General features: G+C 40.5%; 1 protein-coding gene across 3 annotated transcripts in view; it reads left to right on the forward strand.

Annotated features, from left to right (window-relative positions):
* LOC139690072 (uncharacterized) overlaps window positions 1-25,558 on the forward strand; it is a 145,330-nt gene that overhangs the window by 85,045 nt on the left and 34,727 nt on the right. For 2 of the 3 annotated variants that reach the window (XM_071587271.1, XM_071587272.1), the window contains one exon: window positions 1,955-2,125. In XM_071587271.1, coding sequence (XP_071443372.1) covers window positions 1,985-2,125 — 141 coding nt within the window. In that variant the 5' untranslated portion in view covers window positions 1,955-1,984. Of the gene's footprint in view, window positions 1-896; window positions 2,126-25,558 lie in introns of those variants that run through there. The other variant, XM_071587270.1, reaches the window with a different exon arrangement.

Here is a 25,558-nt window from a genome sequence, read left to right on the forward strand (position 1 = left end):
CCGCTAAATATAAAAATACACCATATTGGGCAGAGTGCATTTATTCCCGTAACGAGAAGACCAAAATTTAATTGATTCCATTCGGTCAAACACCCGCCCTTTCCTTTTTTAAATTCATGTACGTATAAAAATGTATAATTTCGCGGTATTCCTCGAAACTTACAAGTAGTTTCCCTTGACCAAGTGGAATGAATGAATCCTGCCTGGTAGTGTGGGAATTTGTCACCTCTTAGATTTGACGCCAACCCCGTCCTTCAAATTTCTCTAACTCTTCGGATTGCCTCCCTCTGTTCCCTCTTCATACATTTACGAGCCTGAAATACCCTCTTTAATGCTTCATACTCGTATGACTTCATTCACGGACGAGCTCTTTGGACATACTTGAGCGTGAGTGGTGCGGTCGGAGATAATAACCACGTCCAACACAAGATGCGAATTTAAAACCCCGAGTGAAATGACAAAAACGCAGTAGGGTAGGGGGCGGGCGGGGGTCTCGAGGGAGACAGGCGGAAGAAAGAGGAAGAAGGGAAATGGCTGCGGAGGGAAGAAGGCTGTAGTGAGCCTCACGAAGCGTGGTCAAGTCATTGGGTTCCGGAGGGGGGAGGGGAAGTGGGGGTGGAGGTCTGTGAAGGGAAGCGCGGAAAAAGGCTCTCTGCCTTCCTCTCCCTCTTCCCTCACACTCTTTCCCTCTCTCCCATTGCCTCTTCCTCCTCCCCCGCCGCCCCTACTTCCCACCCCTCTCTCTTCCCCCCTCACGTTTTCATTATTATTTTTTTTCTTTCGGATGAAGGAGGGGGTAGGGTATGGTGGTAGGGGAGGAGAGGGTGGTCGGTGGTGGGGGAGGTCGCTCGCCCGACCGTTTTGTTGTGGAGTCTCTCGCTCGCAGACGGCTCCCGGTGAGGAAGAGAGCGGATCGCTGTTGTCGGAAGACTCGACGAGGGTCCTCCCCGCCCTCTCTCACGCCGGTTCGCCTTCTCTCGCCCGGAGAGTGTGTTCGGGCAAGAGGTCGTGGTCACCGCAGCCGCGATCGCCGGTCGGGCCCGACCTCGCTGGCGTCGTCCCACCTTGTCCCCGGAATCACGAGTCGCGCGTGTGTGCGCGAGCGTGTGTGCCAGGGAGGAGAGATAACGTGAATCTGAGAGATTGATTATTTTTTCTTTTTCTCATAATTCGCTCGAATATACCGTTCTTATCCATTCTGCCAAGTCTATTGCTGGAGGTGAACGGTGGATTATTTGTATCGGACGCAATTTAACAATCGTTTCGCGACCCTTTCGTGATTGATTGGCATTTTGTTTATATAATCTTGTCCCTCCCCTCCGTAATTGCTTGGGCCACTTCCTCCTACCGGTTGATATCGGGCCCTGTCCCTACTCTGAATGGGGAAACTTTGGGTAAAAACCAGAAGAGCCGTTTTTACCGGTTACTTGTTCGATTAAGAAGAGGACGGGTGTCACGTTTTCGTTCCCTTCTGGTTCCTCCCCTTTCGTCCAGGAGGGGCGCGGTAGTTGTTCGCACCGTCTCATAATACGCGCATATACCGGTATAAGTATATATTTCTTCAGTGCCGACAGAACTGACGCGCTCGTTTTAAAGAGGACAAAAAATCGCCTCCATCAGCTGGGACTCCCACGATCTACACGGATTCTCCCCGCCCTCGACCTCCGCGGTCGTTCTCGGCTTTTGGGGACGAACCCCGAAAAACTTAACACTCTACGGGGAATCATCATCGGGAGCGGTAGTCAAGTCGGTCGTTATCCCACCACGTGTTTGCAAAGCCGAGGATCCTCCTGGCGTCACTCTTTTTTTTCTTCCTGGGGGAAAAGAGAGATAAGAACTTCTCAAGATGTCGAACTACACGGCGACGGAGATATTCGCCGACTCGGACTTGTCGTCCGCTGTCTCGACGACCTCCTGCTCCTCCTCATCTTCTTCGTCCTCTTCGGGTCCACAGGGCCTCCTGAGGTCTGGCGGCGTCCTCGCCATGGACCTCTCCAAGTTCCACAATGTCGGCGGCTACCTGCACTCCCACGACTGCGTCGGGAACGGCGCCTCTGCGCTGAGCCGCGTGGTCATGGTGCGGAAGACGGAGCAGAGGACTTTCGCGTCGTCCAAGTCGGGAGAGGTGAGTGTCGCTCCGTGAGCGAGAGCTTTGAATTAATTCTATGTAAACGAGAGTGGCAGTAACGGAGGGATCCTTTCAATGTCGGTCATTTTTGAACGATGGAACTTGAAAGTCAAGTCGAAAGGACATTAAACAATATCGCGCTCAGTGAAAGTCCAGATTCAATAATTACATCACAATCGCAATTGAAGAGTACTTTAAAAATAGTATCAACTCAAAAATAGTATCCCCTGCCGTCCCTAATGATTTCAATTTAAGTTACAACTATACCAGCCATGTAAGCATTACCCATCATTGTGTGTTTTTTGACGAAAATTCAATCAGTTCCTAGAGTGTCTCGTTGAAATGCCATCCTTACAATCATACTTTCCGAATTACGAGGATCTGCTCAGAATGCAAATTACTTTAACGCACATAAATTGCGAACTTATCCGATATTTATGGCATGTTTCTCAAATCGACAAAATATGCATTCCAATATGTTCCAGGTTCCTCGCCCCGACTGAATTGTAAGAGCTTTCAATGCATCAAAATTTTAAAAATCCGTGTTTGTCAAGGATCGGTTTAGATGTTCACTCTTGTCAGTCAAGGTTTTATTTCAGGCCTCCGAAGTAAAGCGCCCTTAAACAGTAAATCGTCGGTGACTCTCCACGTACAAGAAATGCCGACTGACTGGCATGAAGAAAAACTATAGGGAGTCAGTTTGAAGTAAAATAATGCCCAGTAAGAATAAATGTGAAGAGAAAACGAGAATAGTCTCCATTCGAGCGTGGAAAGAAAATAATTGAATGGCGAGAAGTTCATGGGTGTGAGAATCATTGTGCGTTGACGGGTGATGCTAGGTTCGTTGGTGTGGCTGGTAAGCTTTGCCCGAGGAAAGTTGTCGGAGTTTTATTGCTGTTCCCAAGGGTGACTTTTCTCAGCTCAACTCAAGTGCACGCGGTGGGAGAACCCTCCGTGGGTTGCAATATACGCTTCAATAAACTTTTCACACAGTACTATTGACCGTGGTGGAGGTCTTGAGTGAAAAGCTGAAGCAGGCCTAAGTTTTCGAATGTTTATGATGAGCAACAACGTTGCTCATGTTCACACATTAGGTTGCTTTGTATAAGTCGGAAGTAATTTTATCGCTATTGTATTTCTATGGATATTAATACATTTTCAATTCCACCATTTAGTCAACTGCAACAGTAAAACGAATTTTCGACGAAAAACTTACCCATGAACGCCACTTCGTTAGGGAACTCATAGAATCTTCTGCTAATGCATATGCTTCGTATTTCAGCAAAATTATTTTATGCTATTTCATTTTCCCCGCCGAAAAATGAGTATGCATAAGAATTTTATTTTGTGAATTGTTAAAAATGAAATCCTCTCAGGTAGGCCGTTAAATAAGCGCTCCATTTTTACTTTACGATTTATTTCATAGGCATCCTTGTTAGGTGAAGGGATTTGTGTCCATTGCGTTACTCTTTTATGTGATCGAAATGTGATCGTGAAGCTGACTTTGGGCCAGAGCTTCACGACTGACAGTGAAGACTTCTTATGGTAGTCATAAATACTTAACTTTAAATGAAACATTTACCTGATTCATTCTTCATTGTTGAGGTGAACATTCGCGGTTTTATCTTTCGTTTTTAATGAGTATTATAGTATGAGTGGATCTGTGGATTAGCGTGTGTATCATCCTCGATTTTCATTTCTGCCAAATACTATATCTTGAATGATTTTTTTTCAGAATCAATGCATCACATCCCCATTGCTGAAAATTGCGGTATTCCTAATATGTTGGAATAGCCCTTTGAAAACCGACATAAATAAGAAACTACTAATGATCTGTTTTTTTGGAAAATTTCTTTTGTCTCGCTTAAAAAATACTGCTAAAAAAGAAGGAGAATATGTGAGAGTTGGGAGTGGCATCAAATGATGCGGTTATACAAATGTGCCAATTAAACGAACAATTACCAGAGAAAGAAAGCAATATTTACGAGGTCAGCCGCACCCAGATTCAATTCAGCACGAGAGTGCATGCTCCCGCAGAGGGTGTATATAACAATAACAATAAATAAACGGCAAATGAGAATACAAAAACTAATTGATCGCCTTTGCGGTCCCCGTTTTTAGGAAATTCTCTCTTCAGGAAGGCAGCAGAAAATTTGAAAAGTTGAAGACTTTTGAAGTTTGTGCATTGAGTAAATTTTGTAAGGGTTAGGTAGGCGTGGTCGCCATCCGATTAGCGATCACTTACAAAAACAAAACATAATAAAACAAACAATAGCAGAAAAAACAAACCGAATATTAGTTGACGTGGGAATTCGTCCCCAATTGACTCAGGACCAGGCGCCCGAATGTCTTATTATGGCTGAAAAACCGTGGTTAGCTTCGGGACGGAATTTTAACGTGGCCCCCAAAGTAGATTACGCGATCCCCAGCAAACAATTCCGTCTTCTTGCGCCTGGGGTCTTCAACCCGGGGCGATGCCGCGTCAACTTCCGGAGCTCCGGGGAAGGATGAGTGCGTACGGTTGGGGAGAGTGCGTGAACGCCTCCTACTTCTCGGGCGTGTCGTGTTCCCGGGCACATCTGTGACAGAAACCGTATATTACGAAATTTTTGTTGTGGCACGGAAGGCGAGAATAAAAACCGCCAAACATGCTCCCGTGACTCTTGCACGGCGTTCTGTCGACCAGCAAAATCTTTAACATTTTTCGGAACCATTGCAAATACGGCCCGAATAAAATCATTTCGAGGCGATTTATATGGCGAGAAGGAAATTTTTTTTGCGGGGGATTCGGTGTTAGCAAGCCAGGAGCCTGAGCAACCAAGCACGTCTAAGGAGCTCTAAAGATTTCACCTTTGAGAGGGCCATAAAATCATTAATTTAGATGCATAGTTTATCGAACGACTAATTTATGTACCTCAGAATCCTCATCCGTCTTATTCATTCTGGGAATTAATGTGGTTGATGTTGTATCGTTGGTGCTTTTTAACTTTTAGCATGAGGACAACCATTTCCGGACTCCATTTTAATGCTATTTACCTACTTTCGGTTTGACAGCTTCTGGTCACCGTGTTCATTAACAGGTACCGTTAGTTTTAATATATATATATTAATTTCAAGCTCGCCTTCTTCGATTGAGTCGAAAAGATATGCGTCCACCGGGGCGTGAAGTATTCTGTAGTAGGGAAAGCGACTCAACATTAGCGAAACATTGCCCGCGGATGCTTATGCTAATGACGTGGCCTCCGCCCGCACTTAATCTGATTACGTTCGCCGAAGTGCTCTTATTACTTGTTGCTTCCCCGTTTTGGAACTCGTCATGTAATGTGTTATTTCGGAGTGATCAGCAGCGATGAGTTGAGCGCGCTCGCGTGCCGTGAAGGTGCCGAGGTTTCGAACTCCTGAAGCCACTGGCGCGTGAAGTGATGTGATATGGAGGAAAAGGTTTTTAAAAGTAAAATGAAGGCTCGGGCGGCGTTGCGTAGAGAGAGAGAGCGCAAGCCGAAAGCTCAGTGACCCGCCGACGCGCAGTGTTCCTCTCTCTCTCTCTCTCGGCGTCTTTTTTTCAAAAATGTATCGTCACTCCATTGTCTCCGGTCGGGGAAAATATGAATGAACCGGCGCTCCTTGGGAAAAATGTACTTTTCGTGGAAGTGAATCTTAACCAAGGTCACTTCATTTTCTCGCTCTATTCACCTCGTGTGTTTACCAATGCTCTCGTTCCGAAATAATCCTCCGGGGAGGTAAATCCCAAGTTTGAAAGTGTTGAGCTTTTGGATGGGAAATTCGTCAATTTTGGCTTTCATTAATTTTACCGGGGAAATGCAGATTTCAGATTCTTCGTAATAGCTAGTCGAAGACATTTCGTCGCTGCGTTAAATCAGTTGCGGTTATGTACGTGAACGTTCAGCACACAGCCAGTGAAGAGTTTTTTTCAGTTTAACAACTATTTCCGTGGACTTTCTCGTTAAAAATATCATTCTTAATGTTCCTTCATGTATTGAGCGGAACTGAAATTCATGTCAGTTTTCGGACGACATCGTACCCCTCGAAAGTTTCGTGACTTATCATCATATTTGTCTTGTCCGCATTTAAATGAACGAACACTGTTCATTTAACTTTCGAGACCAAAGGTTGACATTCCAAAATTTAAGAAATTGGACCAAGGGCCGTGTAATTTAAAAACTAGATTAAGAGGAGGAAAGGGAATTCATACAATTACATAATCTGCTCGTAATATCACATTCAAGGGTCTTCCTATCTTCGTCATCTTAATTTTCAATTAATTCTCATGCCTTCCTTCTGGGAATGAGTCACGTAAATATGGATATTTGAATTACCGCGTGGCTCAAGTATTATTAACCCCGTTCACTTGCTCAGGTCTAGTGTTGACTTGTTGAACATGAGAGCTGCCCCAACGACGAAATTACTTACGGGACAAGGAGCGGCAAAACTCCTCATAAACCCCAATCAACGCGAACTGGACGGGGAACGACCGCCTAGTTTTTCTTGTTCATCCGGTATTTCAATCCGGGCCGGACGGGGAATAAACTGAATACGTGTTAAGTGCCCGTCTCAACTGGACGCCCTTCCCATGGTTTGCATGTGGTGGCCGGCGTATTGTAATTTATTCATGCGGAATCTCGTAAACAAATCGTGTGACCCAGGTCCCGGAGCAAGGTCAGCTTATACTATATGCAATTAACTGCGTTTCTTTTTATGTAAATAGTGCTGCACTAACGGGAAATACAGGCGTGCGGTTCATCTGTGAGGCTCAGTGTTGTGGATAATTTTGTAGTTGATGTATAATTGGAACGAATAACAAAATTACAAGATAATAGTTTAATATACTGGTGAGCTGATTGAAATGGGCGTTCGTCCTTATGCTCGCTCTGCCGTCGAACCTTCTTTAAAATCGGCATTTAATCATTTTTTATGTAAGTTGTTAACTTTAGGGTATTTTTTCATCGTAGTAGTCGTTTGTTATAGTTTTAAAATTTAAGAAAGACCTCGATGACGTGAGTAAGATACGGAAGTATTTTAAGTCTTTAATCGGTAGTACGTGCCCGCGGGTGAAAGAATGATGTATTTGTGCGTTACTTTCCCTTTAACTGATTTCCTGAATTTCCCTTATGAATGGATAAAAATCGCCTTATACGCTATCATTTATGTTCAATGCATTAATCGATTTATGTTTTTTCTCGTGATAAGCAAATTTGACAGGCAGCAGCAATGAGTTTATATTTTTGGGAAAGTATTCCCGTTCGTCATCAACGACGAACGGTTCAAGCCAGGCGTAGAGAACTAACGCTCTGCCTCAGGCGTTTTAGGCATGTATACACGAGCTCATGTTCCCAATAACTTTCTTACAGCGCCAAGTGAAAGTGATATTTTTTTAATCCTTGCCTTAGCTCATCACGCTGGAATGGTTCTGCTTGTTTTTTTCCCACAGACTCGATTTCTGCATTTCCCCAGTAAGGAAACAACTCACTAGAAGTGGGATGCAAATATTAAGACGAGAACACAGACACAAAACACTTTGGGCATAATACAAATGGAATTTTAACTTAATAATAAATCTTTTGTTCACAACAATTTCATTATTTATAAATACTTCTTCCAATTAAATTATATGTGGTGCACTTGCGTGCAACAAATGATGCTTTTTTTCAAATATCTCATCGTGGGTTCGAAAATATAAGCTTTCCCGAGGGGAAAAATACATAGCGTATAGTTTGAAGATTATTTTTTTATGCTTCCCGCCAAGCCTCCAGCCTAAAAAAAGCAGGCATCCCGGATTGAGACATTGCATTCTCTCCCCATTGCTGAAAGATTCCAAGCGAGAATGAAGAAAAAAGACGTTCATGCACCGCCACGAACGCCCGGAAAACGGTATTCCCGGAGGCTCCTGAAAATTGAAGGTCGCCATCCTCCGGTATTCCCAGGGGGGAAACTCCCCTCCCCTCCTCATTTGAAGTTCCCCCTCCCTCGTCCCGCACCCTCGTCGAAGGCATGGTGCCGGCCCTGGAAGCAGACTCGCAGGTTTCTGTTGCGAATGTGGAGGAGGGTTTCCCGCTGTCTGCCCCGAGGGAAAGAAGGTTTATTATTTTTTTCTTTACGAGCTCGCTCGGGCAGGTGCGAGGGCCGCTCGTTGGTCGGGCGGAACGGATATGCTCCTCCACCGCCGTCCTACCCTTCCTCCTCCTCCCAACTCGGGAGACTCTTCCTCCTCTTCACACGGAGGTGCAACAAGGGCCCTGCTTCCCCAACCTTGCTCGCGAAGTCGAAACCCATGCATGCCATCACCCGAGCAGATTAGATCTCGCCATCGAATGTTTCGGGAACTGGTTGGGTCGAGACGGGCTGGCAAAATGGGCATTTCTCAAATTGTCGTTCATTGGGATGGGCGCATCGTAGAAATATATTTCGATGCATCTCGATAATTATCTTGCTACAAAAATCATTAAAGTAAACCATGGCGCTGTCCGATTTCAAAAGAATTCGATCGGTGAATAACGATGTCCTTGTTGGTCCTCAGAACAGTACGCAGTATTTCATACGTTCTTCAGTAGCTTACATGCTCACACACACACATATACAATATATACCGGCCTGTATATGTATATATATGGGTATATATATACATATATACCATACCAAGTACTTATATATACATATATATATATATATATATATATATATATATATATATATATATATATATATATATATATATATAAGTACTTGGTATGGTGGGCGAAGAGAGGGGTTTGTTGGGAGCAATCCTATGGAGGCAGGAAAAGTGGATGAAGGGGGTGTTGACCGGCAGTGGGATGTTGAAGACTGTGATAGAGGCTAGAATGTTGGGCAAAAGAGGAAAGGGAAGGAACAGGATAGGGATGTTGGACGGGATGAAGGGAAGAAGAAAGTACTCAGAGATGAAGAGGGACCTGATATAGAGTAGGATGATGGATTTGGTATTTTGTTAGGAGTAATAAAATATTTGTTTGGTAGTTGTGTCCATCCAAAAACCTACCTTGACCGGTAGATTACCTTAAGAAAAAAATAAAATATATATATATGTATATATATATATATATATATATATATATATGTGTGTGTGTGTATACTATATATACATACATACATACACACACACGACCGTCGTCATCAGAATGTCGCTCTCGGGGAACATCGGAGAGGACATGTGCGGGGAAGGGTGAGGGAAGGTTAAGGACCAGCAGGAAATAGACAAGGGGAGGCGAGGGGATGTGTAGGCAGCTATTGGATGCATTCAGAGGGCTTGGTTCATCCCGGGGGGTTTGAATGACTGGGACAGCCAGATATGTGCCATCTCGCGGGTTCTCACCTCTATGCTACTTGCAGATTTTGGAAGGGCTTCAATCACCGAAACTGAGAAGCAGTGTAAGTAGGGATGGGATAATTAAGGAAGGTGGGAGATTTGGTGGAATAGCGGTGGTTATTCATGCGGAGGGAAAGGGTGCTCGTGCATTCGCCTGCGTAGAAGGCAGGGCAGAAGTTACAGGAGAGGCGATAGGTGCAGGTGGCGTCGGTTTGGGAGTTGGTAGTAAGGGCGGTGGAGGGTCTTATAAGATGGCAGCGTTTGCAGCGTGGGCGGTTGCATGGTGCGGATAGGGGCGGGTAAGAGACGGGTGCTCGCAGGTGGTTTTGTCGTCTTGAAGATGTCTTTCGAGTTCGACGGGCGTTTAAACGAAACGGCGGGACAATGTGGGAATAAAAGTGATGTGGACTGACTGCTATTAATAATTGAGAAGAGTTTACGGGTTATATATTTAATTTTTTGGGTTCTGGGGAAGAAAGTGGTGATAAGATTAGGACATTTTGGGCGGTTTGGTTTGGGGAGAGGAGTGTATTAGGTGGACGGTTTGAGAATTTTACTGGCCAGTAGTTTTTCAGGGTACCCACATTTTCTGAGAGTCATGTAGCTGGTCCAAGTATTTCTGTTGGGAGGGGGTGTTATTGCAAAAACAGAAGCCACGGACTGAGACTGAGAAGGGGATGGAGCGTTTTGTATGTGATAGGTCGCATCTATTGAAATGGAGGTATTGTTGGTTGTTGGTCGGTTTAATGTGGACAGAGGTGTTAAACGTATTGTTCTGTAGGTGAATAGCGATATCTAGGAAAGTGATATTCGAGTCAGGTATAGATGAAGTGAAAGATACCGAGGAGGAGTTGAAAGAGGAAATAAATAAGGATACAGTTTCGCGTCCGTGGGACCGAAGGAGGAAAATGCTATCAATATAGCGGGCCCAGAAGAGTGGTTTGAGGGTTTGTTGTTGGAGAAAGTTATGTTCAAGTTGACTTATTAAAAGATTGGCGCAGGAGCCATACGCGTTTCCATTGCAGTGCCTTTTATTTGCAAATATATTTTGTTGAAATATTGGAAAGCATTTTTGGTGAGGAATTCACAAAACCAATCACCCCGGACGATCCATTGTCTCCAGCATCAACTCACCCACTGTACGAATCTCCGCATTAATAGACCACCACATTCAACCCATAGCTACTTCACTCCTTTCTTGCATCTAAGATTCCTACCACTTTCTGGTACGTCTGCACTCAATCCCAATTCCTCACAACACGACCATTCTCATGGCCACAATAGACGTTACATCTCTCTACACTTCCATTCCCCACAAAGAAGTCTTAGAAGCCCTGAAACATTACCTCTCCCGACGACCCACACCACACACCCCATCCACAGATTTTCTCATAGAACTGAGCCAAATCGTCCTCAAGTTGTGCAGTACCCCAAATTTGTACTGTTTACTTGTCCCTATCTTTCTTACAGGATCTTTCCATCGATTTTCCCTTCTGTTATGGTCCTAACCAATCCATTATCCCTTAAGGTGTGTTTAATTCATCTAGTTTTTCTTGGTCGTAGAATTCTTAATGTTATCATTTCCTCGTCTGTTCTTCAATTTGATTTTTCGTTTCTTCCTCTGTCTGTCCGTTTAATCTTCAGCATTTCCTCCCACAACATTTTTCAAAAGTTTTTACTCTTCGTTGTTCAAATAATATTATACTCGATAGTTTTACTATCTTCGATGCCAATTCTTTCAAAATTAACGTTCGTATTTCCTGGCAAATGAATTCAATTAATGTCACACCTCTTTAGTAAAAGATTTTCACATTATATTACTCGATTAGAAAAATATTAATAATATGACAAAATGATATCATTGTATGCGATATATCGTAAGGGTTAAATGCACCCATGGATTTCGATACATTGTAATATTAAAATTACAATGTTTCAATATATTTCGGCCAACGTATAGGAAGTGGATAACCGGTCCGTGACGAAGCGTATCGTAAACTGGCTTGTTTCATTTTAATGTTTCGCCGCACTATCTGAAGTCATGCCGCCTCTTGAAAGCTTTCGCGGGTTCATCTCTCCTCATCCTTCAAACAAGATTTCAGCTCCTTACGAGTTAGTGTCCGCAATATTCCTGTTGGGCGTATCCGTATCAATGTTATAGATAAGTAATGGCGAGTATATTTGTGTTTGATATATAAGATGCTTGCCGATGTATTATCATAATCGCTGGAATACGTTAAACGATTTGTCTTGAGAGATCAACCTGCTCTGGAGATATGGCAGTCTTTGAATTGCTTTGCTTATCACCTGGAGAGACTTTCACTGAATGTAGATAATGAGAATCAACCGAAAATGAGCGTTGACTATTGAATTCCTATGCTTTTTCGATTAGCCAATGAGAAAGGACGTCTTTCTCCGCATCGTTTTCTGTGTATTAAATGAGATGTACATCGATGTATCATTGACACACGCATTGATAGAAACAAATATTCAGGTCCCAGTGAAGTTATTACTTATTCTGAATTCGTCATCACGCCATGTACGTTTCGAAATATAAAGGCTTTTTGCCGGCATAATATTGTTGCACCTGCGTGCAGAGGTGTTTCGGAGGTATCAGGTTTTAAGACGGTCGAAAGAGCCGGAAATGCGAACATCTAGAGAATTAACGGTTGGGTGGCGCAAAAAATAACCCTCCCTGGGGCTAATCGTCCACATCACGGCCTCATTGACTTTGATTTCTATGTTGTGAACGTCGCGTAACTCTTTTATGGTTCTTTCGAACTTAAATGGATAAATTTTAGCCTTAGTTTCCTAAAATTCACTAAACCTCGAAACTTTTTTATTGATATAAATTTCCCCGTCCCACTTTTTCGTATTCATATAGCATAATAAAATTCAAATAATTTGAAATAGTCGGTCACGGAAGGATTGGCCAGAGATAGGACTTTTTTTTTTGCAAATTGGTACCGTTGTGTGGACCAAATTTTGGGAAACCCTGCTCTGTTGATTGTTTCGCCATTTGAATCTTCAATATAATTCAAGTTTAAAGCCGAATAATGCGTGTCGGTTTCATAAGCGTGGAAAATAAACAAAAAAAATCCTCTTTGACGCATGACAGACGAAATGTTAAATATTGTGTTCCTTTGGGGATTAAGCGTAGCAAAACTCAAACATGCACTGTTTTTTTGCTGTTCATCCCGGTTGCATCAGTTCTAATTGCTGTGTATTCACCCCTTGCTACACACCCTAGTGGTGGCTTGCAGGGTACAAAAATATCTTAAAAAAATGCATCACAGCTGATGTCAGGAATGTAGTATTTTAAGTAATTTAATTATGCGGGGGCCTTATAAGCAGAAGTTTTTTTGAAGGTCAGCTCAAGCCCTTGATTTATTTCTTTGCTTAGTTTCCGTCAGAATGTAAAGAACTTGGCAAAGAATATGTTATCCTTCCTTTGCATAAAATGATACCTAGTTTTCTGAATAGAGCTAATACTGTATCTTCTTTCATAACTTCTTTCTCGGCATGGACTTCCAGAAAGCAAAAGCCCCAACCTCCTCTAGAATTATTCAAATGTATACCTCGTCATCTATTGCAAATTTTCACGTAATTATTGGATGCTTGATATCATAATGATAATTAGATTATTGCTTCGTCAAAATATATGCTTTTCAATTATTATTCCTAGAAGTATAATTCCATTTCCGGGACTCTTCCGCGTTGGTCCGCTTTTGGCTGCTAAGTTTCGCTTTCTTTACGGAAGTTGTTTCAAGGCAAAATATCCAGAAATTCAAAACTTTTCTTTCGAAATCTGGCCGAAGCCGTCGATATTTGTAAACGGAAGCTGATACTTCATTACTCTGCGGGAATCGTCGCCATAATATCCAAAATATTCTTTGCTAAAAGGTTATGAGGGGGTGACCAATTCAGTTTCTCTCCCGGAACTACGAATTTTGTCATTGAAACAATTCAAAATTTCTTTTAAAACTTGCAATCGGCAGTAATAGTCTTTCATTGTACTGATTCTAACAAAGCGCTAATGGGCTTATAAAAAACTGTTGAAAGAAATGCGCACGTAATGAGGCTAGGACGGTGTTCAAATGAACGGATTTTCTTATTGAAAACTTCTGATTAAAAATTATGAGAAGGGACTGAAAAAGTGAGTCACATATTCACATGTGAAGGTGTCAGGTCCATCTAGCATTAATATCTTAAACGGAGAGTATAAAGGAGAGAGTTTTCTGTTAAATTTACGATGGATTACCTCATTGCATTTAATTCAGTTTGATGCTAAGTTTATATGATGGAGTGAAAAATATTAATGAGGATGCATTCCTCTACAAGTGAAGAAAGTTGATCGGTGGATACGAAGATAACTTCAAACAATTTGATGCGAGCGATTAATAACATAATGCATTGACCTCAATGCCAGCAGCCTGATGATTGAAACGGCCGAGTGATTCATTTAGAGCAAGAAACAAACGTCTTGACGCTCCCGCGTGAAGATCTCGTCACGCAGCTGCACGCGCCGCCGTGACTACTTTTCTCAGATTTGTTGCTCGACTTACTTGACAACTTTTCTGAGGAGACAATCGAGGGACAGATGATGGCTGGCTTTCATGCATTCTTCCAGAGCGATGATGCACATACGGCGACCGAAACAACAGTTTTCATCCAGGTGGTTAGTGGAGAAATAGGTAGTCTATGACTGTCGTCCAGAAGAGCTTCAGATAGTCTTTTATCTGAGAAATATTTTTGTTTGATTTGAAAAATAAAAAAAATACATTCATGTGCAGTGTCCATCCAATCTTGCCGCTTGCATGAAGCAACGCAAATGTATGACCATTTTACAGTTTGGCCTAGAAACTTTTTCACTTTTCAGACGAGAATCTTCACGTAGCTTACAATTAGTCCACCGAATTTCCTATTTGAAATCATGGCGCATCCCTATCGATATTCTTTTTTGGCGAAAATCGATTTTTTAGCTTTAATGTTTGGTGGCTGCCTACGCGAACATGAGCGCTGTCAATTTAACTCCCGCGAGCCAACCGTTAGAGCCTTGCAATTCTATTGCCGATTTTGTTTTCGGGTGGGATAAAAGTTCGCTTTATTCGAGTGGACAATTCTTTTCCCTGATTGGTGGTACGGCCGATTTAGTCGGGCATCGGATTCCGCAAATTCCCGCACCACTAGTGCGTGGAAGGACCACGTGTAACTAGTACACCATTACTGGCTAAAGCTATTTCCGCTCTACGGAAGCTCAGGAGTGGAAATAGATTTGCGGTTTGAAAGATTGATATAAATCTACGGCTGATTTCACTGCTATTCGTTACGATTTACTTGGGCATGCATTAAATTCTGCGATAATTAAGAAAGGAGGAGTGATGACGGTTGATTTTAATTGTGATGCATGCCTACCGAAAATTATTCACCGTGATCTTCTTGACTCGGGGACTAATGTGGCTTAATTTAGTGTATGCGCTAATTTTCTTTTCCCCCCGTCGTTTACATCATTTGCCATAAAATTAAATCCAGTATTTTCCGCTATTCATAAGCCTCCCTCGAGTGATTATTGCTCGAAAGATTGTTTTTTATGTGCTTTGACGATTGAAACCCTTTTGAAATGAAATTACTTGTCATTATATGTATACATACATAGATACACACACACCCACACACATACATATGTGTGTATCTATATGCTATGGTATAAAAATGGCTATGCATTCAAACACGAAAACCCGCCATACGGCGAGCATATGCTCATTCACATGGAAATAGATATAAGGAAAAGGGTTAGGAACACAAATAAAGGGCGAACACGATAGAGGTGGGGAAGGCGGAATCGAGCAGATCACAAGTGCAAAAATATTTCCTTGACCGGGACTTAAACACCGCATCTTTCGACTTGCCGGGCCGATGCTCTAACATTGTTCTTCATATATATATATATATATATATATATATATATATATATATATATATATATATATATATACATATATATAAATATGGATAAAGGGAGAACGCAAGTACACGGAGACGAAGGGGGACTTGTAAAGTAGAATGTTGTGTTGTGTTTTGTTAGGAGTTACAAAATATTTATTTGATAGTTTTGCCCATCCAAAACCTTCTTAATCAAAATAATCTTACATGTTTAATAGATATTTATAAATATAGATATAAATATATATATATTTACATGTACACATATATATTTATACGCTCCAGTCACAAGAATACATACAGACTGGAAGCGAGATTTGAATCCCCAGAGATTGCCTTAACAGGCAAACATTCTCCCCGCCGGAGCTAACTTCATGATTGGCAAGGCCATTTAATTGCCCCAATAATTGTAAGCAATGCTGCAGAATATGTATTTTGACTCGTAAGTTTTTAAAACGGAAACTGAGGACTGAACTGCGCTCACCAGGCTTATTAATTTATTTTGTTGTCATCCATTGCAGTATGAGAACGTACGAAATACATAACTTTAATATTTCAAATTTGGGAAAGTATTGCTCGATATGAAGAGGGAGGATTTAGACGAAAAATCGATATATGGGAAATCACGATCGGTTCCGGATTGTTACCAGCAGTGCTTATAGACCATCTGTTATGATCAGCAAAAACACGTGAGGATGCTGGTATGTGTGAGACGGAAAAAGTTAAGAAGTGGAATTGCAGCGGCCTGGGAAAATTTCTGTTGACGACGTGTATGTAGTAGATGACGATCGACTTTGCTGCTTTCGCTATCTCCTAGTGTACTTCGTGCGTTCGTGGATTAAACTTGTAAAAAGTTTAAAAAAATGTTATCTTATCGATCGAATAAAATGATTAACAGTCAACACTGATACCCGCGAGAAATCCCTAGAATCCCCGTCAAGGTGTTAGCTTTTCCGGTGAAATTGGGAAAAGTTGGAAGTTGCAAGGCGAAACATTAGTTAGTGATGATCAGTGGAAAAATGAGTGATCCGCTTTACGTGATAGCTTGGATTGAGCTGGGAAAATTGAAGTATTTAATATTGGATTGAATTGGTCGAAATGGAGACTCAATTGAAGTCAAGGCTGTAATTTATTTGTTAAGCTATGCCAGCGTTTGTTACTGAGCCGAAAAGAAATCTTGGGCAAAAAAGTCTTCCCAACTGCGACAAAGCAGAGAGTTTGACCTATTCTTCTCCGTTTTCACTCCGTTAGCTCACGGAAACCGACGATAGTTGACCGGAACGGTCGCATCAAATCGGAGAGAGACGCGGGAATCGCGGATTATTTGTTCCAGCAGATTTAAACTTTTAACGGCTCATGACGAAGTTTGCTCTGGATTCCATCATGATGTCACCGTGCTTCGCGATCTTTTCCCTGGATATTCTTTCTGAAAATATCTTCTTGTTAGTTTTTTTTTATCTATCAGGCCCTCCGCACTCACAGGGACAAATGATTAGTCCATTCAGTGAATAGTACAGTGCGTGATATTAGAAATAAACTGGCTATTGCTAAGTTAAACTATTTTCTCCGCTAGTTTTATTGGAAGCAGAGCTTAACCATTTCCTTTAAGTGTTCTCTGAGGTCTGTCTATGAGCTATTTTTTTGGTGAGGGGCATAGTCTTGCCTTTTTATATACGCCGTAAACACAGAGAGAGAGAGACAGCGGTCCTCTAACAGGTCTAAGACTTTTAGGGTAGGTAATGAAACACGAACTAGTAAGTATATTTATTAGCTAATGTTAGTGGACGAGATCTGCCGACCGAAAATAACAGTCCTCAAACATTTTTCGGGAAAGGTACGTTCATTCAAGTGCTATTCTTTAATGCGCGGAGGTGAAAAAGGGAAATTGCTTATCTTGTTGAGGTAAAAACCGATTATGCTGAGATTTTTTATTTCCAAGGTAAATATAAAACCTAAATACAGAAAAAAAGTGAAGTATTATGCATAAAAGTTTCAGAATTGTCTATCGTTTGGGCTCTTCTCTACGACGTGATGAAACATTTTAATAGTCTACCGATGGAACAAGGCATTAGCTATGTTAGTACTACGTTCATGGTAATTAAATGTCCACTTGGCAGGCATTGCTACCATGGACGTTTTGTTTTGACGATCATTGAAAATTACCAATTAATTGGACGAGCGCACAGTTTCGCAAATGGGAAAACCAACATTCATGGCCGGCCATGACAGGTTGTAGCTCGACTTTTCTGATTCAACTTTTGGGCCAGTGATCCAAAACTATTAATCAAAAACATTGTTTTGATAACTTGGTCAGTGAGGAGAAAAAAAATAGGTCACAAAACCGACGATGGAAATTGTGCGAGTAATGGTAGTCTTTCTTCTTTTACGGTCCTACTTCTCTTCCCAATGATAAAAGAACAAATACTACAATTGCTCGCACAATTTACATCGTCGGTTTTGTCGCCTCCATTTCTCCTTGTCGAACGAGTTATCAAAACAAAGTTTACGATGCATGTACGTATACATGCATGTACCGTATTTGTCGACCCATGAAACCCGTGAGACTTGAGCCGTGATTTTTTCAGGTTAGAATTTATGAAAAATACTCAAATCTGACGGAGGGGTCAAAGTATTTTACCAGTAATGTTAACATTTAATACGAAGAAAATGGAATTGTTAAATTAAAACAATAGCATCTACACGTTTATTCATCGTAGAATCTTTTAAATTTGTCATCACTTCTATTTAATCATTTCCGCAGTTATTTTCACCCGGGTTGTGACTTTCATCTTACTCAATGTTATCTTCTTCTTAGCGTATTGCAATTTTTACATCTCTTAAAATACAACATGACAATCTTCAATTTTCAACTTTCCGCCATGAATTTTTCAAATACAAACACAAGAAATCGACAGCCGTTTCATTCTTCCCGTCAGTGCGATATCAAGAGTTTTTTTTGTATTTATTTATATACCCGGCAAGCCACCGCTAGGGTGTGTGGCAGGGGGTGAATACATAACATAATAATTTGACCCGAATATGACTCTACCGCAGCCGAACAATGCTATTATGATCCCCTATCGTTCGTGGAAAAACTAATATCTTAAATCTATCTTATATAGACTTAATCCCTCTAACTTTATTAGCATGATCTCTCCTGCCGTAGTACGATGGGGGCAATTAAATATTTTTAACATCGTTGCTAAAGAGACCTCCTTCCAATTTATGCAACAGCTTCAATCTGTAATGTAACCTTCCCTCCGTGAGTGGTTCCAAGCCTAGCCGCTATAATATTTGGGATACGCTTCTAAGTTTATGATAACAACGTTTTATAAATCTAGCTCCTCCACGCTGCACGCGATTTTTTATTTCAGCAATCAATCCAACTTCGTGAGGATCCCATATACTTGCAGCATATTGTAAATGAGGCCTAACCAACGACAAATAACATTTCAGTTTGACCTTTTCATCACATTTATCTAGTACTCTTCTGATAAAACCTAATTTTTTGTTAGCTTATCAAGATATTCCCAGAATGTGTTTCACCCAGGAGAGGTCGTGAGTGAGGGCAACGCCTAGGTATTTAATTGTGTCCACACATTCCATTTCGATGTTCCCAACGCAGTAGACGTTCGGGTGGGAATCGCTCTTTTTCCAAATATTTATGACTACGCACTTTTTTAAGTTTGATTATAATTTCAAAGTGTCAGCGTTGGAGAGCATTAAGGTCATCTGATAAAGCTGTTCTGTCCCCAGGGTCACGGATATCTCGGTAAACCACTGCATCGGCGGCAAATAAACGTATCTTACTAGTGACTACGGAGTCAATGTAGTTAACGTAAAGTAGGAATAAAAGAGGTCCAATAACACTTCCCTGGGGAATACCTGAAGTAACTTCTACTGCATTTCAATTAACTCCATCTATCATCACTAAACTTTAAACCCGACCATTCAAAAAGTTTTCAATCCAACCCCGGATATTTTTATCTATGCCATGTGCTTCTAGCTTTGCGAGTAGTTTTCTATGAGGTACTTCGTCGAAGGCTTCCCTAAAATCTAGAAAAATCGCGTCCAATGGAACATTGCTCTCTCACGAAATAAGAATATCATGAACAAAATGCGCAGGTTATGTCTCGCAGGATCTATCTTTTCGTAAACCGTGCTGATTTTTCATTGATACCTTCTGATTATCGAGGTGTCTCATGATCGAACTAGCAACTATATGTTTCATAACCTTGCACAAAATGGATGTGAGGGAAATAGGTCTGTAATTGCTCGATTCCTTCTTGTCTCCGTTTATAAATATTGGCGTTACGTTAGCCGTTTTCCAATCTCTGGGAACCTTGTGATCTACCATCGACTTCTTAAATGAATTGTTGCCTTGTAACCTTGTAACCTTTATTTCGCGTTTAAGGGGCAATTTTTAGGCCTGGTGGGTATGCACGAACCATTAATATCCATGAATATCGAACACTATAACTTCCCAGAAAAGTCGGCTATTGGCGTACGTATCTCTAATTTCCTCACTTTAGTTAATTAATTTTTGTTGGAACAGTCATCCCGTTCTTATGTGATTTACAGGCTGCGGCAAATTAACTTACTTTTTTAAAAGCGTTTTGCGTTCGAAAATAGGATGTTAATGTTGCCGCACCCTGTGTAATCCAGTTCTTAACACGCTCCTGAAGCTTTCGCCATTTAGGAGAACGTGGACGTAATTGTTTGACTCATATCTGCATTCACTAAATCCACCTCCTACGCCCTCTGTTCTCGTATCATCTTATCAGTCGGTGGCGCGTCAAAACGCTTTTCAACTGCTATGTTTCCGCGTTTTTAAGAGTAATTCACGACTTAAAGTTTTAAAAGTAACACTGTATGACTCATGAGGTTACGTCTTCTATTATTTTAGCTTTTAATGTTACGCTTAGTTTCCATTATTACATCGATATTATCGAAATTTTGTATATAAACGACCATTTTATATTTGCCTTTACGACCCCCTCATACTGCTTAATGTTGATTGCTTGCAAACTGCGAATTTATCAGCGGATATACAATGTATATTTGTTTGCAGAGGGGCGTCATACTCGTTAGGCCACGCGTATAAATTTCTCAGCAGCACGGAGTGTCAGATGTAACCAAACATGGTGTACATTTATTATTTATTTGGGATTTGTTTTAGGAAGTACTTTTAATGAAATATTAAAGTTCTTTTGCTTAATTTTGGCTCAAAACGGTGGTACTATCGAAAATTGGAATAGAAGCAACCATTTTTTTATGCCCGATAGAGGAAAAAATACTTAATAGTATTTTTCCGGCGAATCGACTTGCGCTTATAGGTCGGAGTTTATATCCGTACACCCCTGGCCCCTAAGACACAGGCTGATTTTGGAGTATACACGTACACACACGTTTATACGGCATTATTTGGTATCAATTGTCCAATATTCTTATTGAAAGAAATGTTTCTATGACTACGGATTTGAAATAATAAATCTTTAGATAAGATAGTACTAATATTTCCTAAGTTAGCACGCATCTCACTCTGTCGGTAATATCACCATAAAAGGAGGTTTCTGACGGCGCCACTGTTCTTGTCATCCACACCCGATGATCATACTCGTAATCTTGTCATTGCGAAAAGGCAGGCAACCTGCCAGTCATTTAAAAAATACCATATCATATTTATACTTAGGCGTAGTTATATGAAGAATTATTTGTGGTTTCAATTATAACGAAGTTAGTTCTTTGCTAGTATCTTAGTTTCGTCATAGTAATCTTATATCCGGTCCGTTTCAATACCTTTTGTTGCCTCTTTTTGAAAGTCATTGCAACACGACATGCACAGTAATATCACCAATATTTTATAATCAAGTATTATATTTCACGCCAGGATGTAGTGAAGACAAGAAAGGACGCAGGAAACTCGCCATGTTCGCAAAAGGTAAAAAGAGTATGGCTGTCACTGAACCGTCAGAAATGTTTCTCCAGAGGAAAAAAACGTGACAGCGCTAATTTAAGTGAGGGATAACGAGTATTCGCTACTCTGAGAAAATCAATTGCCATCTACGCGTCATTTCCTCTCCGTAGCTAAGCCACCAACTTTACTTTCATTATTAAAACCTCAAAAACATTATAAAAAAAATGTCCGGTACATTGCATGTACCAACCAAACAAAAGATGGAGGGGAAAATAGTGCTAAGCAACTTTACTTGGCATTTGACGAATTAATCGACATTTTTAGTTTTCTCATCCCCTCTTTCGAGAAATCAGCCTAGAGTCCAAATTTTCTCAAAATTATTATTTATGGAAGTCTTCCCTTTCGAGTTATTGTTCTTAAAATAAAACATTTTTTGCTGGATGCATTCTATTTCAGAGATAATGTAAAAGTATCGGTTATTGTCTCCGCTAAAATTTGCCCTTTTAACTTGTTTGTCGTCTGTATCTGTCAATTCTCGATGATGCACAGGCTCTTTCTTCAAACTTTCAAAAATGCAACTATTTCTATGTTACTTCCCGAAAATGTTGTGATTTGCATACATAAATGAATTGCAGAAAGAAAAATTTTTAATTTAAAAAGAGCGCGTATAGCCAAATTCATTTCATTCCCATAATTACCAATTAATACTTATTGTTTAATTACCATAGCAAGCGGTAGTTACTACTTCCTTTTGTACATGCTATGTGAAAATAATTGCCATATAATTCGGTTTATTCAAATTGATATCTAATAGGCGTTTTATTTTCACACAAAATTATAGTTTACTTTGCCAAAATAAACCCTTGCTGAAATTTTTTTGAAATTGATTACTTCATCCTTGAAAACCCCATTTACATAACTTCATCGCGTTAACCATTCATAACATCGCGCTAACCACACATAACTTCATCGCGCAGTTTAAACCTATACGTACTAACGGGGCATCAACGGAATGTTTAATTAATGGATTTTTTATGGATAATTAAAATTTGTTCCCAAATTCGTATTTACCATAAGTATCTTGTGGCAAAAAACATTGCTACTAAAGTTGATATCAGAATTCATACTTTAATATCGCCAAGCCTCGAATATGTGAAGTATTTCAAAGGTTTCGGAAGCTCACTGAAGAACTCATTCTATTTTTTATTACATTTTGAGTTAATTATCATCGTCATCATCTATTCATTAATTGTGTTTGACACTTTCCGCGGCATCACATTACCCTGTCGTCACATATTTTCCCAATATTGTCAAATTCTTCCCAAATTGGGGTGAGCCCAGATGATGTCACCGGAATGGCAGTGAAATCTGCGAAAACCGTCAATTTCTGATTTAATCCGAAAGCACGTTAATCCCCATTGTGTATGTACACGCCCGCGGGGAGCAGCACCGAACCGAACCTTTTTCGGGAGCTATCGCTCGGGTGGCGGCTGCGAATTATGGTTGAAGCAGCGGGTTTGTGCTGCTTAAGGCGAGATGTTTTCGACGCGGGTGGAAAGGAGCTCAGCGTTGCGTATAGCGTAACTGACTGTGAGATCTATGAACTGACTCGGGTGAGTTTTCCTTGAAACCTTTGCATTTCGATTGAGTTAATTGAATTCAGTGGTGGGCAATTAAACGGGTAAAATACCGAGCCGCGGCTTCCGGTGAGATGTTAATTCCTGTTTATTATTCCCGTGATCAACGACTCTTTAAGGCTCATTCATGAAGTTTAAGAGTAAGGTTACGAGAATAAAATTCACGAGAGTAGCAAATTCAATGACTTGACTTTGTCTTCGCGCAAAGATTCAACCGTTGGTTCCAGTATTGCTAGTAACGTATGCAAAACGAAAGATGGCTATTTTAGAGGCGTGGTCGTGTCATTTCATTCCTAGTTCAGTGAAATATAATATCGGGTTAGATGCATTTGGCCTACAATAAATATGGGATGTATGTTATTTCGTGCTATAGAAAGGTACGTTTCAAATCAACATCCTCAATTATTTCTGTTTCGCTGTACGCTTACCACAGCATAGATCACGGTTAAAATTCCGATTAATTCCAAAAATCGGGCCAATGAATGTTGCTTGAAATTATTGTATTGGCGTCTTAGCTCGATTATTAATCTGTCTATTGCTAGTCATATTTCCAGGGCTTGAATCCGCGATCACAGGATCCTTGACAATCCAGGAATTTTCTCCGATTATTTAATTCCAGGATTCAGTCCCGATCCCGGGAAGAAATGGTCCTAGAAATCTTGATCGTGGAAAATTTGGGATTAATTTCTGAGTCATGGACATATTTTCTGGGCGAGAAACTCCGAAATGTCGCTCGAATCTTTGTCTTTGTCTAGTGACGCATAGTGTCGGAATCGATAAAGGCACTAAAAGTTAGCAGAAAGTTTCTAGGAAATCAAAAAGGTTTTTGAATGTGATATTTATTGGGATTGTAGGGTATTAACATAGTTAAATTTCTTAATTTGTTTATTTATTCATAAAAACTCAAATTTAGGAAAATCCCATCAGTGGCCAACTTCTCGAAGCTAAAAGTTAGTTTTTAAGTGTATGTTTATTGTTCGGCATGACCAAAATTTGCACAAAACTTGCTACCTGTATGCTTCCCATCGGATGCATTTGTGAGAGTATTTGTTACACATGTTAAGATAACAAACCATTGACGTCGGAAGATTTTTCAATTGAAATGCATTGAAAAACGGACCCCAGCTTTAATAAACGGACGGAACCTGTAGCTAACGAATGACTAAGATAAGCACATTTATGGGAAATCAGTGTCTATGAATATTCTTGGAATAATAACACTAAATTTTGAACGACTCATAAATCGTTCTTTGGTTTTTGAGGAAAATATTTAAAGATTCGACCACCTAAAAATAAACGTTGAGAAATTTACATATAGTTTGCGTAACTTATGTACGCACCACCTTTGGCCATTTGTTATTTTTTCCCTTTTTTGATATGGATTTCTTTACTATATATTAATGTCACATGTGGATCCGCCCGTGTAACTATAAGTCATATCTAATTCTTAGTTATTTCAACCGTTAATTCTCACAAAACCATATGGAAAGCTCTTAATATTAAAATCTAATATATCACGTTTGTGAATACAAAATAATGATAATTTTTTTAAGTACCATTAACCTAGTTTTTTTTGTTAAATAGTAAGCGGAAACTCACAGTGTCAATGCCCGCATCGCCGCCTCCCTCCCATCCGCATGTGGGCATAATTGGCCGTAATTATTAATGGATGGATACATACTTTTTAAAACATCTGATAATTTTATCTGCTCTTATGTAAAATATCGTCCTCGAAAGCATAGTAATCTCCAATTACTTAGCTTATTCTATTCCAGAGAACGTTAAGTTCATAAAATTATCTACTCTGTCGTTGAAATTTAAGTAGGACATGGTGTGGGTGAAAATAGTGCAGACAACCACTCAAAGTCAGTGGAAAAAAGAAAAGCGTAAGAGAAATAAGTGAAAGCCTTAGAATCTTTTTAAATCTACATTACTTAATATGGGCTTCATAAAGGATATAATGGGTCGCGGTAGTCCAGTGGGTAGAGCGTTGGACTGCTGAACGGAGGGTCCCGGGTTTGATTCCCGGGCTAGGCACTCTGGGCACCTGCAGCTCCACCCAAGCTAAGTGATTTTTCGGGTACCAGGTCTTCCTGGGAAACCATAACCGGCACAGGGAAAGGAACTGGCCCCCCTACCTTGATGTGTGGAGTTTCACACGCCGTATTAGGGCTTAGTACTGGGTGATCTCTACCATCACCTACTAAACCGACCTTCGGGTTCATTACTGTGCTTATGGTTTTTAAAGGATATTAAAATGTACTAGATACTACATAATGTACTGTATGATTTATAAGATATTACAAATTCTAAAAAAAATCTTTTTAGTTCTTTGTAATGCATGGAAAACTAGCATGTGGATGAATGATTTCAATCCATGTCATTGATATACTATATTAATTACTTTAGAGCGAATTTTTGCTAAATGCATTCACGCTGCTCTTCAAAACTTGAGATAGAACCCTTTCTGAAAGCGAAGTTATGCGTTTCGGCTGAAAATATTTCATACAGTTTTGATAATTGTAAAACTTAAAGCGGCTGTTTAATTGTGTATTCAGTTATTCAGGGAAAGA

This window comes from Hetaerina americana, unplaced genomic scaffold (assembly GCF_022747635.1).
Source record: "Hetaerina americana unplaced genomic scaffold, ioHetAmer1.1.p SCAF_3, whole genome shotgun sequence".
Lineage (NCBI taxonomy): Eukaryota > Metazoa > Arthropoda > Insecta > Odonata > Calopterygidae > Hetaerina > Hetaerina americana.